The sequence below is a fragment of the Prionailurus viverrinus genome, chromosome C1 (genome assembly GCF_022837055.1).
Source record: "Prionailurus viverrinus isolate Anna chromosome C1, UM_Priviv_1.0, whole genome shotgun sequence".
NCBI classification, from domain to species: Eukaryota; Metazoa; Chordata; class Mammalia; order Carnivora; family Felidae; genus Prionailurus; species Prionailurus viverrinus.
The window spans coordinates 156,339,460-156,355,664 of record NC_062568.1 but is presented as its reverse complement, the minus strand read 5'-3'; the positions used below and the strand labels follow the sequence as shown (position 1 = coordinate 156,355,664).

General features: G+C 37.1%; 1 protein-coding gene and 1 non-coding gene across 3 annotated transcripts in view; one reads left to right on the top strand and one right to left on the bottom strand.

The window, feature by feature from the left end:
* The window catches only part of LRRC7 (leucine rich repeat containing 7), a 446,889-nt gene extending 440,167 nt beyond the window's left edge, over positions 1–6,722 (top strand). For both annotated transcript variants that reach the window (XM_047871231.1, XM_047871230.1), the window contains one exon: positions 6,615–6,722. In XM_047871231.1, coding sequence (XP_047727187.1) covers positions 6,615–6,722 — 108 coding nt within the window. The remainder of the gene's footprint in view (positions 1–6,614) is intronic.
* On the bottom strand, positions 3,150–3,279 carry LOC125174286 (small nucleolar RNA SNORA51). Its single transcript, XR_007155398.1, has one exon. It is a non-coding gene; the product is annotated as a small nucleolar RNA SNORA51 (small nucleolar RNA).
* Positions 6,723–16,205: the final 9,483 nt, after the last annotated feature.

Genomic DNA, 16,205 nt, shown 5'->3' with positions numbered 1-16,205 from the left:
TCCCACCTAGTCACTAGCACTCTGAGCTTGGATATTTCATGTACTGTCTCCGATCCTCCTCACATTTTCATCTTTAAAAAAAATTAAGGTTAACTAACAAGAAAAAAGAAAAGTTCCTCTGACATTTTGTCCTTCTATTTGTGACTCCATGAAAATTCAAGAAAATAATAGTGACGTAATATTAATAGTAGTAGATAACATTTGATTGATTTATAGTTTGCCAGGCCTAAGCACCTGACATATATTAACTCATTTAATCTTTAGTGAACTTTCTAAAATAATGTGCTTTCTGATCTTTCAGAGTCCTCCCGGTATTTTGAAGCCATTCCCAGGCAGTCCTTAGTTGTGGCATTTTGAACAGTCCTCTTGAGGTTCACCAAAGCTTGGGTTTTAGATCCAAAACATGTCTGGGTACTAAAATTGCATGTAGAGTCCTAGTGTTTATTTAACTTGGTGATCTAAGTTATCAATCTGCTTATTTCCTTCTGGAAAATCAGCCCTGTATTTGAGTTTCCAACTACATAACTCTCATTTTTCACTTACAAAGCGTGAAAACAAAAAGCTGATATTTAAAGTGATATTAAAAGCTCATTTATACATGGGATCTTTCTAGCCTTGAATTAGAACCCGGACTGTGATTCGGAACATCTTGAAGCCTGTTTTTTGGAAACAGACCCAGATACAAGGCCAGACTTCATCTAGCTATTCCTTTTCCCTGCTTTTTTACTCTGCTGCAGAAAACTAGGGTTCACTGGGGCCACTGGAAAAGATTTTACTTTCTTGGATTTCCTGCTACTTTACGAGCACAGTACTTTGATCCCCCTTCATGACAACTCTTCCCAGTTATTCTCCTCCCGGGAGCTCTCAGGAACCCAGCTTTCCTATTCTCTCCCCTTCGTGCATCGGTCCCATGGGAATCTCTGTTCTATAGTTCTGCCATCCCTGGGCAGGAAGGATTAGGCTCTGCTTTACCTTCCCCGTCCTTAATTCAGACAGGTTTTCTTTTTTTTTTTTTTTTTTTTAATTTTTTTTTCAATGTTTATTTATTTTTGGGACAGAGAGAGACAGAGCATGAACGGGGGAGGGGCAGAGAGAGAGGGAGACACAGAATCGGAAACAGGCTCCAGGCTCTGAGCCATCAGCCCAGAGCCTGACGCGGGGCTCGAACTCACGGACGGCGAGATCGTGACCTGGCTGAAGTCGGACGCTTAACCGACTGCGCCACCCAGGCGCCCCTCAGACAGGTTTTCTTAGATGCCAAGGTCAACAGCAAACACTATCTCTCAGCTCTGCTCTCCATGTCCCAAGCTGCAGCCCCCTCATACTCCCCTGGTTAGATTTTCCTTCTTTCACGGTGTTCCCTTTTAAACTTATTTTCTGATAAATCTCTCAGCCTTCCATGTGGTGAATACCAAACTGCAGTAAAACCTAACCTCTGTTGCTAATACTGCCATTCGACCTCCTTCCTGAACTCTACTCTTTTGTTTCTAAATGTATGATCAATGTTTCCCTTGCACACATTGCCATGGCCTCAAACTCCATTTTCATTTCCATTTTTCATTAATTGTATCACAGTTTGATTCTTATTTCTTATACCCATGTTCAATGAGATGCCAAATTTATAGATTTTACCCTAAAATTTTTCTCCTTTTTTAATCCATTTCCCCTCAAGTTTCCTGGCACTGTCCTAGCAGATAGCCTGACTTAGTCTTTCCACTTTTGAGAGCGAAAGCTCACATATGGCTACAAGAACCCAATTAAGCCAGAGTTAATACTATAATAAGAATGAGAGATTCAGCATTTCTGGAGATGCTAATTTAGGATTAAATGTTATTTCTACCAGTATTTTTAGAATGAATTAAGTTAATCCTGATAGGAATCTGAATGAGAAGTTAGGTTTTGCAGTGAAGAACAAAATTATGTCAGGAGGTGATGTAGCAATAATTTCAAGGGGAAAATGTTCATTATTTTAGCATAATCAGTGAAATGCCAGCTCAAATCGATGGAAGCAATTGTAGTCTTATTATTTCAGTGAAGTATTGAGAGGAATAATGAGAAGAAATATTATGGTATCAGATTATTCAGCCCTGGCTGTGTGGCCTCAGTCACTTAGCTGGTCTCTCTGAGATATAACTCTTTCATTTATAAAATAACAGGATTAGCTTAGATCATGCTTGCTCTCACTCTCACGTTTTCTCTCTCTCATTCCCTCTCTCTGTCTCTCCAGAAAACTTCTGTTTAAATGTTTCACATACTGAACTATCTCTCTTCATTTTGAAGAAAGGAATCTATGAACTAACCCCACATCCTATCAAGCCCCTCCACATTAGTTTAACCTTATGGTTGCTTCTTATGCTAAAGCCTAAGATCTCAACTCACTGGTATTTTTATTTTTAAATTCTCATTAAAATGATTACATACCTGGATCATATAAAAACTCTTTTCCCTGCATCGATTGTTGAAAAATTTACTTGAAAGAGCCAATTGTTCATGTGTCTAAGGCTGGAGAGAACCCCAGCCTTGAGACAAAACATTGATTGTGGCCCTTCACTAATCACACTCTTGCCAGATGTGACTACCAGGGAAACTTCTTATGTACCTCAGAGAAACAACTTCTCTGGAAATTTAACCTCTCTCTTTTCCTTCCACTGAGCTACGCTAGTACTTTATTTATCTCTTCTGATATTAATTCAATTCAGCAACTGCTGAGTCCTTACTACAGGTAAGGCATTTTCTACATTGTTTTTAGTTGTGTCCATGGCTAATTTCCCCTTCCATATAGTCACCTCTTTGATGGGAGCGTCCCTGTCTCATCGCTTTCTTACTTCCTATCCCCAGTGCCAAGCACAATGCCTTGGGCACAGTTAACACATAAAGATTTATGTTTGATTGAAAAAATGGTGGAAACAGAGCAACCTTTTTTGAAGAACTTTTGATAAAAGTATCACTAAAAATGAACAGCTATGATTAATTTGCTATCTGGGTTCTGTGTCACTTATGCCCTTAAAATTGGTATTATTATTTTTTTGAAGAGCCAGCCACAATCCCTCCCTGCCCAGTTGCTATGTCTCAAAGCTACAGCCTCAGCTCTCTCCATTTCTATTCTTTGCCTGGAGAACAGGCAACAAGTCAGATTCAAAACCTCAACTCCATGTCCCCCCATTCCCAACACAGATGAGGCATAGCACTGGGCTGGGGTGTATATGGGTGGATTTACTCTGCCTCCTCTTTCTGTACAGTCAGTATAAGAACACAGCCTGTGGTAAGCACCAGGAGGCTCAAAATTGACATTATTTTGAGACTAGTAGTTGCTAAAACCAGGAATGGTGAAGTCTAATGGTGGACAATATACCATTGATGGCCTCCAAATCCCAAAACATTCCTTTTCCCTGAAACACCAAGATATTTAAATTTCAAACAATGCTCTGAAAATTCTTGGTGGGTTTGAGTTCATTCCAATTCCAGGTTCTGAGTCTTCTGATAGAGGAAATCTGAGCACTCACAAAGTTATTAACAATATTTAACATTCAAGGACTCCATGGTTAAAGTTAAATTTAGAAGCACTTGGCTGGCTCATTCCGTAGAACATGTGATTCTTGACCTGAGGGTTGTGAGTTCCAACCCCATATTGGACATGGAGCTTACTTAAGATAAGTAAGTAAATAAGTAAATAAAGTTAAATTTATTTCACAATTAAGGCATGCCTTTTGGTCAAACTGAAGCATTAAGGTAGTTAGATTATTCCTCAAAAATAAACATACCTTTCACCCAAGTTTGCTATTTTCCTCATGTCAGATACAGATTGAGAATAAAAAGAATGTACCACCATATGCTGCGCTCTCTCTATTCCACATCACCGTCTAACCAGAAATAACATCACACAGAACCCAGTTGTCTGCTTTTAAGTATAACTTAAAGCAAGAAATTTGGGCTGTGTAACAAACCCAAAGTTCTACCCAATTACTGTTTCCTGCCACTGCAACAGCCAAGGCCAACCTTGATAGGCATTTCAATTAACTAAATGTTATTATACATATTAAAGGAGATATAGATAGATGATAGGTACAGATATATATATATATATATATATATATATATATATACATACAGAGAGAGAGAGAGAGATGAAAGGAGTAAGGAAAGAGAGAATGAGGGAAGGAAGGAGGGAGGGAGAGAGAGGGAGATTCTTTAATTCAAAATAAATTTAAACTTCTAGTTATATGGGTTTTCATGGGTTTACATTTTTGTGTCCTAGTATTTTCCTTACTTGTTAGATGTACTTTGGTTTAAAAAATGCAATATTTGGGGCGCCTGGGTGGCGCAGTCGGTTAAGCGTCCGACTTCAGCCAGGTCACGATCTCGCGGTCCGTGAGTTCGAGCCCCGCGTCAGGCTCTGGGCTGATGGCTCGGAGCCTGGAGCCTGTTTACGATTCTGTGTCTCCCTCTCTCTCTGCCCCTCCCCCGTTCATGCTCTGTCTCTCTCTGTCCCAAAAAAAAAACAAAAACAAAAACAAAACAAAACAAAAAAAAAACGTTGAAAAAAAATTTTTTTTAAAATGCAATATTTTAGGACTTTCTTTTTTATCACATCATTGGCCAACCAATTTTAACAAACTAGTGATAACATATATTGTGTCCCACGATTTTCATCTATGATATAAAGACTATCCAGTAATGCTAGAAAGCTGCTGTTTTCAATCTTATTTATTTGTTATTTATTTATTTTGAGAGGGAGAGAGAGAAGATGAGCAGGGGAGAGGCAGAGAGAGAGAGGAGAAAGAGAATCCCAAGCAGGCTCCCTGCTGTCAGCGCAGAGCCAACATGGGGCTCCATTTAAGAACTGTGAGATAGATCATAACCTGAGCTGAAATCAAAAGTGGGAGGCTTACCCAACTGAGCCATCCAGGTACCCCCTACTCTTATAAATTTTAAAAAGTCAAAATCAGTGAAATATCTTGAGTGGTTATGTGAAATATTAATCATATTTTAAGAAAGCATTTAAAAAATAAAACAAAAAAGGCAATGGATTCCCAAAATTAGTTTCAGCAAATTGAAAATTGAAAAACTCAACCAATTAGCTGGCTCTATTGTCCATACTTTGCCAAGTAGTCAATTTGGCTGACTCTTCCAAATCAGTGGCGTCCCAGCCTATAAGGAAAACAGTTACATAATTGTTGCCTATTAAGTTTCCAAGATTTATTCCTACCAAATTCCAGTAAGATTGGGTTTTATTTTTTCCGTCATGACAGTGAAGGTTTATGGGATCCACTTTTGTATATATTAATAATAAAAATCATTCCAATCAAGAGAATCTGTAATTTAATGTAGAGAAGAAAAATTAAAAAAAAGAAAAAAGAACCATGAGCAGTCACTACAGAAAATTTTTGAAATGTTAAATAATAGTCAGTTGGAATCCCAAAATTGAAACCTTAGGCTAATTATGTTTACAGTGGACTTGGGGGGCAGCCTGAGTGGCTCAGTAAGTTAAGCATCTGACTCTTGATTTCGACTTAGGTCATGATCTCAGCATTCAGAGGATAGAGCCCCACATTGGGCTACACACTGACAGTGTGGAGCCCCTGCTTGGGATTCTGTCTCTCCCTCTCTCTGCCCCTCCCCCACTCTTGCACACTCCTTCAAAATAAATAAATAAACTTTCAAAAATGGATTTTGAGGGGCGCCTGGGTGGCGCAGTCGGTTAAGCGTCCGACTTCAGCCAGGTCACGATCTAGTGGTCCGTGAGTTCGAGCCCCGCATCAGGCTCTGGGCTGATGGCTCAGAGCCTGGAGCCTGTTTCCAATTCTGTGTCTCCCTCTCTCTCTGCCCCTCCCCCGTTCATGCTCTGTCTCTCTCTGTCCCAAAAATAAATAAACGTTGAAAAAAAAAATTTTAAAAAAATGGATTTTGAATGCATAGATTGATGATTCTTAACTAGAAGATGGCAAGCATCTTCACTGTTACTAATGTCAATGTGCTTTACCTCTGAGGGATCGATCTCTTAGGTATATTAGATGGCATCCTTGAGAACCACTGGTATAAATAATGAATATACTTGCATTTAGCAATGGGAGAAATAAAAATGATCTCTTTCGTATAAAAATGCATAAACTAAGAACTTTTCAGTAAGGCAAAATAAGATTTAATAATACTATGAGTGCACAATCATGTGTGTCATGAGTGAAATATTCGACCTTGCCGATGGATTTATTCTATCAGAAATTAAATGGCAAGAAGGCAATGGTCCTGTGGGCACTTCCAAAACATCTCAACTAAGTTCCTGCAAAAAACAAGCAAATCAAAAGAACAACCACAGAACAAGTACCATATTTCAAACACATTTGGCTCTTATTCACCAGTGTATCTCCATGATTAGCAGAGTGGCCAGGACAGTCCCAGATAGGACATACCGGATGCTTCATAAATATATTTGTTGAATTAATAAAATGAGTCATACTGGATGAAATTAATTCATTGTTTCCATAGTTACAATTCTGTGAATTTTAAAAACTGATAACTTGTGGGAATACTCCCTTGACTCTTATGATGAGAAACAATGGTGAAGAGACATACAAGTATCTTGCATTGATTGCCCTGTTTTATTTGTGTGTTTACAGGCAAATGGACATAGTTTTGTACATATGGAACATGAAAAAGCTGTATTACTACTGAAGAGTTTCCAGAACACAGTAGACCTAGTTATTCAACGTGAGCTTACTGTCTAAATATTTTTTATAAATAGTGAAGATACGTCTAGCCAGACCTAATGTTCAAAAAATAAATTTATACATAGAAACAAATTTTGCCAATTGCTGGACCAATGGCAAACATTAGTGCCAAATGTATAATACTATATGTTAGCACTGATCATCCTTAAAAATGTTAACTATATAAATATGATGTTCATGTGGTTATGTATTAGTTTTAATTGTCAGCCTCTGGCTGTGCATTGGTGCAGTTTTGTTTTTGTTTTTGGTTTGTTTTTTTAATCAAATAAGTTTCTTCTCGAAGTGGATTTCATATAATTTCAGAGCACGGAAGCACATACAAGCTCTTTACGAATTCTGCTCTCCATCAGAAACACTGCCTCAAAGTTGTATATGCCTTTATATAGAAAATACAAATATAAAGAATTGTAATTCCCATAAAATATTTCTAGCACAGGTATATGTTGGCATATATACAAAAAGAATATAGAGAAAAATAATATTTTCATAAACTAAACATCTCGGATTGAGAAAGAAACTATATCTTAAAATAAGACTTTACTATATTGAATCTTTTTCAATAAAAATTACATGATAATGCCTTATGAAAGTAACTGTACATATGGTATAAAGTGTTTATATTTGGTTCCATATTCATTTGCTAAATTCTCATAACACAGAGTGAAATATTTCATAAATTAGCCATTTATCTCTGGGACCTGAATAAAAATAGGACAAACTAATTTGTTCAATGCCTTTAGCTAATTACAATACACACAGAGTTAAGATACAGACTAAAGGTCATTATAGATAAATCTTTTTCACCACAAATTTAAGCAGTGAATGATGGGTGGCAGGAAAGATATTGCTTTATTTCTTTCAAATTTATGTTGATTATAAAATGTAGCCCCTGTGATTTCTTTACTTGTAAATGTGGAATTTATTTGTGTGTTGCTTTATCTAATTTGCTACTTTTAAATCATTTAAAATGAGTTTTGGAGATTGATAAAATTTATCATTAAGAAAGACTGTTGTTAGAAAGTTATGGTGGATGATTAAAAAACTTTAGTATTTAAATATGAAACTGCAAATATAATTTCTCAGAGCTGTGGTCTACCTGTAATATTAATTTCAGTGCCTGTTTTTGTGGGCAAAAATAGAGAAAATACTTTTTTTTCCAAAAAAGTTTCAAAGTATATAAAATCCTGAGTCTGTCTTACTGGAGAGAAAGACAAGCATAGTTAATATAGAATTAGTTATTTTTTACATTAGAATTGTTTTCCTCTATAAATGATCAAAATTCATTTTATAATCCTTTAAAAATATTTCTTTTATATATTAGTCATTAATTTGATTAAAATGTTCATTTGAAATTCCAGAATAATTTCCCAGAGTTGGTTGTATGCATGTTCCCCCTCATAGTTCCACATTATATATATATTATATATATAATGAATTTAGTTTATATGCTAGCGTTTCAAGTATTCTATAAGGATTTTCACAATAGTATCACATATTGATGTCACCAAAGCTCTGAGAGTAATATTTGTAAGTTAACTGTTTTATGGGGACATTGAAAATACTGTATTTTTGTAGGGTCTATTAAAATGAGTGTCACTTATTAGAAGTACAGTGGTATTTTTTGGCAATAGAATTTGTCACTTGAAGGCAAATGATACTTCACTTTATAGATGATGCACTAATTTTGATGTTGCTTTATGTCAGGGTGACATTATACCATGATTTTATAGGGTTTGACATTTAGCAAATGATTAAATGATTGGCCTATTTAATATGTTTCCCAGAAGTAACTTTTAAATGCATTTTAATATATTGACAGTTTCTGATGAGAAATGTCTTTCAGAGCCTAATTTTCTTTGTCAAACACTCACACCAAACCATGGTACCACTGTTTCCAGCTCCTAGTATAGAATGATCGTCATGAATCAAGATAGATGCCCCCCACCCCACCACTGGCCTCACAAGATCACGTAAAGGAAAAACAAACTCATGGGTATAGTTTGGTGGCAATGAAGCATCTCAAGTCATCCCATCAGTTTTGTTTAATCTTTAACAGGAGAGGTGAGAGAAGAGCCAGATAGAGGACTTCCCAAGTCTCTTCTTATGTCAGGTTTCCACATCAAACCCAGGGTTTCAGGAGATGCTTCTGAGGCACAAAGCTGAGAGGATCATAGTAAACACTTCTGCCACTCCTGATGTGACAACGTTGTCCTGGGCCAATGCTTTAATCCTTCCTCTCCCATAGGAAGTGAGAAAAAGTGAAAAGGGATCCCTGACCAAATGGAAAAGAAATGTGATGTGCCAAAGCACCTCATTGTCACTTGTACTGCCATGCTGCATACTGAGAAAAGGCAGGTAATAATGAAAAGAAGCATTTTTTTTTTTTAGATTGAATAAAATCACTAATTACTTAAGGGGGTTAAAAAATCTAATTTATTCCATACGTGACCAAAACCAATAATACATTAATTTGAGTATTGACTTTTTTTGGAATAACTGCTTTTGCTGCCTGAATTTAGAATCTGGTTTGTATTAACCGCCCCTCACCAACCCCACTCCTCCCCCAAAAAGTTAAAGGTGTGCCTTTAAAAAAAGAAGATTGACAACAACAAAGGAGTGGAATTCATGATGGCTCCAATAGACTCACCTCTTGGTCTTTGATTTTTATTGAGATCTTTTTCCTGAGGCAGCTGTCTATATCTGGTGGATCAGTAAGACACAATGAAGGGGAATGAGAAGGATCAGAGGTGCAAAGAACAAGCACTGAAAAATACTGGTAGAATTCCTACAGATTTGCAAGCCAAATAGACATTAGTGGACAACTTTTAAAAACCAACTTACATGGCTTATAATACATTGTCACAAAAGCTCCCTTATGATAATTTCCACCTTCAGACATAAGTCATCTAGACATAGTAATTTCAAAATATGAGTGGATTTTTGGCAAGGAATACTCAAAATCAGTATAACATGCTAATATTTACATCGTGCTGATTTATCACTCATTGAAACCTGTAAAATACATGCGTCCCCGTTAATTAGAACTGTTAATTATATAAACATCTAACAATCCCAGTCACTTCCGGGTCTTCCATTGGGTTACCACTTTCAATATGAAAAAGGCAGTTTTAAAGAGAGGATGACAAATCAACATTAATTTGTTTTTAATCCTAAAGATGGCTGCACACATATTACTAATAAAATTGCTTGCTTAAAAAGTAGTACTGAAATATATTTCACCAGGTGAACTGAAGAGGAAGTGTACTCAGATGAAAGAAAATGAAGAAATTAGATTTATACATTTATACATTCAAATATTAAGTGAAAAGTGTTTGAATTTGCCAAAATGACTAGATGAAGGAAGCCAGAAAAAAACATTTTACTATAAATCATAAAATCTATTTAATATCTTCACCAAAATTTAAATATTTAGAAAACATGGTGTGATTCCTAACCTGTCTTTTCATTGGCTGTTAATGCCATCCTCAGTCAATTTCTGCCCCTCATTGGCACACAGATCAAGAATGTCTACTCTGATGGAGACACTGTTATCAAGAGGCAACAATACAACATAACCAGATAAACCACCATGTCGGCATGTTGGTACAAGACTATTACTCTAAGCCTTTGGTGAATTCAATCAGACAATATGTTTGACTGACTCCTGATATACTGACCAAAGAGCAGGTTTATTAAAACACTAGGTCAGTAAAAAGTTATGCAAATAATGAAATTCAATAAGTTAGGAAGATGGATCCTTTACGTAGTATCAAGAAGAGCAGGGTTGAGTTTCCAGTAAAATTCCTCTCACAGCAATGCTAAATCTTTGTGAGGCTCAATAAAATGCTCAAACACTGGGTTGGTGATGTGCCCTCTCTTATGGTTGTAGGTATCTGGTCATCTGGTTATTGGGGGGAAATCTTCAGATGTGAGATCACCTGCATGAACCTTTTTTCCCAAGCAATACAACTGCTTTCCACTAAGAAAAGCATCTTGCCTTGGCCCAGAATGTTTCCCCATCACTAAGACCATCACCCAAGTATACATTATAGAAAGATAAGAGAACATGGGCTGTGGAAAAAAGGATGTGCATAGAAAGCGTGTGGGTTAATATTATAGGAGATCCTGGGTGTCAGCTCTCCAATGCAGCCTTTCAGCTTCATTTGATCTAAACATTTCAGAGAATGTATTTTCTGAAACATCCCACTCTACAAAAGTCAAAGCAGATGCAGTCAAGTTTTCTAGTTATATTTTGAAACTTTCGGGGTCATTTCTGTTTCTAGTATGTAAAACTGACCTCTCTTCATTGCTGCTATTGCTGCTATAGATTCATCCCTCTAACTCCCCATGATGTTCCAAAGGCAGTGGCCGGCTGCTTCTATCCTGTTGACACAAGACTAGGAGGGCCCCTTAGAGTTCTAATTGTTTGGAGACACTTGAGTATCTACTGATGGTTCCAGCTTCCAGCTTGGGAAGAACTTTCTTGGGTGATCAAGGAACCTGGATTAGTAGCACTAACCAAGGTGCAAAGGTGGAACACTTCTGTCTCTGACAACAAACTGTGTGTTCAAGAGCAAGGGTGACAATGCCTTAATAGAACCGTGTTTCCACTTCTGTTTTTTAAGTGTTGAATTTTACCATATCGAGGACTCTCTCTAAGCCTGCCAGCTGATTGCTAGTGGGGCAGGTTCCAATCTTCCTCACCTTTGACACTCTCTGCAAGAGAATGGTTTGGAAACATTCTCTTGTGAGGATATAGATTGCAAGCCTTCTATTTTGGAGAAGCCAGAGATTTCTGATGTTTGATTAAAAGGAATAAATGAAAATCTAGGAATATTGACTCCCCTGGACTTTTAACAATGTGATTGTCATAATCTTCCCAAAGAGCAGTTCCAGGGGAAGTAAAGAGAGAAAACTGAAAGGGAAGGGAAATAATACGCTGGTTCCAGTTCTAGAAGCATTACTTCATCTGCTAGTTTCCCTTGTTGGATTTTGTTGTAGGACAGTAAGCTCACACTTGGTAACAACTCACTGAGCACTAAGCAAGATAAGAAATGGAACTGGATGTAAGCCAGGCACAGATAAGGATATCTCTGAAGCTGTACCAGTATCTCCCCAAATTATGCTACAAAACACTTTTTTTTTGCCTAATATTATTAATTGCAGTACCTAAAGAGTGGAAGATTGTGAAATCCTGACAGTGTTTATGTAAAAAGCACTGAAATCCTGTGACTCTTAATAGTCTGGTATCAGAACCAATGTAGGCCTGACCCAAAGAAAAAGCCATGGGTCAAATTTTTACAAATATTATTTTCAAACCTACCATAATTTTCAATGAGTGTGGGAACGAGTGTTGAGTAAAAGTTAAATAAGTGATCCAATCTTTCTCTAGTTTGAAAGGTGTATATATATATATATATATATATATATATATATTCATTCTTAAACTATCACTGTTGCACAATTGTATTATTTGTGCTAGTTTTTTTTCCCCCCAACTTTAACATGTGTAAGCAGTGTATAGTCAGGTATCTCTATACCTGGAGTAAAACATCTTACACAGACTTATTTTCATCAGAAAAATCCATATTTCCTCCACAGGAAAACAATTACTATAGCTGAATCTCAGAAGTTTAAGGTATGTCATTCAAAATTCAAAATATGGGCATTTTATTGGAGAATATAATGAAAACATTAAGTGCAATGTTTACAACTATTTGTGGAGCATCAACTATAGACCAGGCTCTGCAAGGGATACAACATGGTCTCCTCTGCACAGAGTCTCACAACCAAGTGGGAAGATGAGAGAGCTTCCAGAAAAAAAGACAGTACAAGGCAATGTGGTGAGTCCCTTTGTCCCTGCCCTCAACCTGTGTATAGCAAAAGGAAGTAGCATCTTTATCTAGTCAAATCTCTCTTGGGTTTGAGCATGGTTGTTCCATTTGGAGCTACACATAGGTCTCCCTACTGGGTCTTATGGCCTTTGGGAGGCCATTATCAATGTTTGCCAAGATTTAGGGCAAGATTTGATAGGCTAGAAGTAACAAGAGAAGAGACCTTACTGGACAAGATAAGTAGCAACCAGAGTCCCTTGAATCTGTGGAAGAGAATTTTGCCAGTTTGTTCGTTCTAAAGAAGAGAGAGAACATAGTGAAAGAGGGTGCTCCTCAACAGCACTGTGTCTATAGGCCCCTGACATGTTGGGGGAAGGAGATGGAAGCCAGTACTTTAAAAGACATGGACTGTTGGATTGAAGAGTTTCTTCTGTGTTGTGTCCCCAAAGGGTTGCTCCTATGACCACTGCCTCTTACCGACTATTGGGGAGCATGGGAGTCCTGATTATCCAATGTTAGAATGATGCACTCAGAAATGCAATGAAGTGAATATTCATTCAGCAGCTGCATTTCCTGTTTGTTTACTTCACTTCCTTCAGTGGGGTGAGGGACATTTTCGCTGAAGGCTGTTCATTCCACCCCATGACTTTGCGTGAGGTTAGCTCATACATATTTACATATCATAGACATCTATTTATTCTTCCAAGGAAATCTGATTCCTCTGAATCTAAGAATTGTTGGTTTTTTCTTCACCTTAACTATACATAACCAGTGATGTAGATACCTAGAAATCCTTACCTTTCCCTGAGTATTCCTGTGATTTTCAACCTCTGCCTTTACCCACACTGGTCCCTCCACTGTGATGTCTTCCTCTTCCCATTCCCTTTCTAAATTATCGAAATTATATCCAGCTCAAGCATCACCACCATCATAAAACTTTACCTGATCTTAACTGGAAGAAATTTCTCTTCCCTATAATAATAAGGTCTTATTATTTTTTTTGCATATTTTATAGTACTTACCACATTCTGTTCTATCTATAGCACTTATCACATAACTATTTGGTATTTGTTCGTTCTCTCCCATCAACTCCTTGAGAGGATCAGACAATACTTAAAAGAGGCATTCTAGACAGAAGAGCTTCCAGACGGCACATCTGGTTGTGCTTACCATGGATCGTTCGTGCCTGTCATAGACTCAGAAGCATAGTAGGTGCTCAATAAATGTTTATACAATAATTAAATGGATGACAGGATTTTTAAATTAAGTGGGAAGTTTATGTCCAGTTTACACAATCTTAACTCTCAGTTTATTCACCATTCTTAGTCTTTTGTTTCTAGTGTTTTTTTTTAAATTCTCCCTTTTAATCTAATCTTCCTCCCCTCCAATCCTCCAGATCCTCTCCTAAGACCTTTTAAGATCCTCTTCCACGTGTTAGCAATTGTGTTTAATTTCCCTTATTTGTGTTCTAAGGACCTTAACATTTTCCAAAAAGTTTAAGAAGTGGCTTTTGTTCATGAATTGGAATATATAACATCTATCCTTCTGATTTATTTGGTTTTTTTTTTTCTCATCTTGGAAGAAGTCATGCATATAGATTCCAGAAATATTTCAGAGAAATGAGTGCATGAGGTTGAACTTACAGAGCCATGGTTTTGGCCTTACAGAAATCTTAGAGATAATCAAGTCCTGTTTCCTCATTTTATCAGAGGCCCAACGTCCTAGAGAGGTGATGTGACTGTGAACTGAGAAGACAAACAGATGGCTGGATCTGGTTTTAGACCCCCTTTTAAGGCTCTTCTCCCTGTACATTACGACTTGGTAGATTACTTTGCTCAAGCTACTTTTAAAATTTGGAGGCATGGGGAATGGTAAAGAGTTGGGTTGGGAATGGGATTAGGGAAAGGTAGTTGGGAAGAGGGAGTCCCCAACCCTATTTTAGCTCTAAAATTTAACTTCTGCCTCATGCTGTCCATTCTAGAATAAGGAAGAGTCTGTCCAGAGGCCTTTGACCATAGTTCACTCTGACAATGTTTACACATTGCATTTTGGCATCATTTCATGGACAGATTCCACCACCTGTATCCCTAAAGTGAAAATGTCATATACTCCAGCCAAAATTATCAAGAAAAGCCACAAAAGCTATAGCATTAACATGATGAACTATTTAGATAGATCACAGACAATCTGCATTACTTGATAAAATCACGTGCCCCATGCCAAACGTTTATAGAGGTCAGAATCTGGTCTGTTGATATCAGAGTAGAGAGAAAATTATTTATACTGCCATTAGCATCAGCTTCATTAGATACTTCCCTCATCTAAGGGTTTGAGGGGAAGCAGAATGTAGCCCCTAAAAAGAAAAACAGCATCTAAGAGAGAAAGCCCTAGGTTGGTAAGCTCCTAACCACATTTCCTTCATTGCCTCATAGGATCTTGATTTCCTTCTAAGTAAAGCATTTCTTTCTTAGCTTTCTCTCAGAATTATTTCCCATCTTTTTCTATTTGAGTTTCAACACAAACTGACTACAGAATTGAGTGAAATCTTCCCAAGGTTAAATCCATTTCTCATCTACTATTTTGCTTATACAGATAATATTAATTACTCCATCTGCCTGTCTTTTAATCTCTTTGTGTGAGGGGAACTTGCTACCTCTCATTATACGAGGAGAACTTGCTAGCTGGCTGATGATGGCTTCTTTTCAGGATTTTTTAAATTCTAGAAACCATAAATATACATTGAAGGAAACTCTCATCATCATTTCCTTTAAGAGTACGGTGCCTCAAACTCACCAGAGACCTACGCTTTGCTCTTGTAGCCCAGTGTTTCTATATTTATAGAGGAAAAGAATGCCAATGTCCGTTTGAACCAATTGAAGTGAAAAATGAAAAGTAAATTATTAGTTGATAGAGTAACATTTTAGAGTAGTAAGAATATTTCAGAGTAGTAACAGTAATTGAAGTATTTTAAGTAAGAGTATTTTAGAATAATAAAAGTGAAAGCAGGCGTGAGAGCTGGTTGGAGAGAAATTAGTACATTAGGGAAGTAAGGATGAGAAAAAAAGGGAAAGAAGGGAGGTAACAGAGTGATAGAGAAGAACAGAGAGAAACTGGATGACAGAAATCACATTCAGATTCAGACACATTCTCCAGTCTGTTGGTGACAAAGCCCCTCCTTCAGACAGTTCCAGAATTCCCTTCCCCTCCCTCCCCTCTCTCCTGGCTGGTAAAGTGATCTTTCAGCTCTCCTTGGTTTCTGGCCTCCCTCCCACTCTTCTAGAAGTAGAAAGAATTCAAAATGAAAAACTGAGGCATGTATTAGAATTATATTTCATTTAATTGCTATTTGTTTCTAGAAACTACTTTCATAATGTAGTGGATAATTTTTTGGACAAGCAACTTCTCAGTATAAAGAAAATCACCAAAAGTTATCTCCTTAAAAAAAATAACAGGGAAATTTTCTGAAATAAAACCTAATATCAAACAATATATCCATAAGTAAATTCTGAGGGAAAACAAGGGAAATTATTGTCCTATCAGAAGATAGAAAAGGACCTTGAGAAGATCTGGTTAATCTGTCTACATTCTGGGAAGAATTAATGCTTTTTTAAATTCCTCCAGAGAACAGGCTACCACTTTCCTCAGT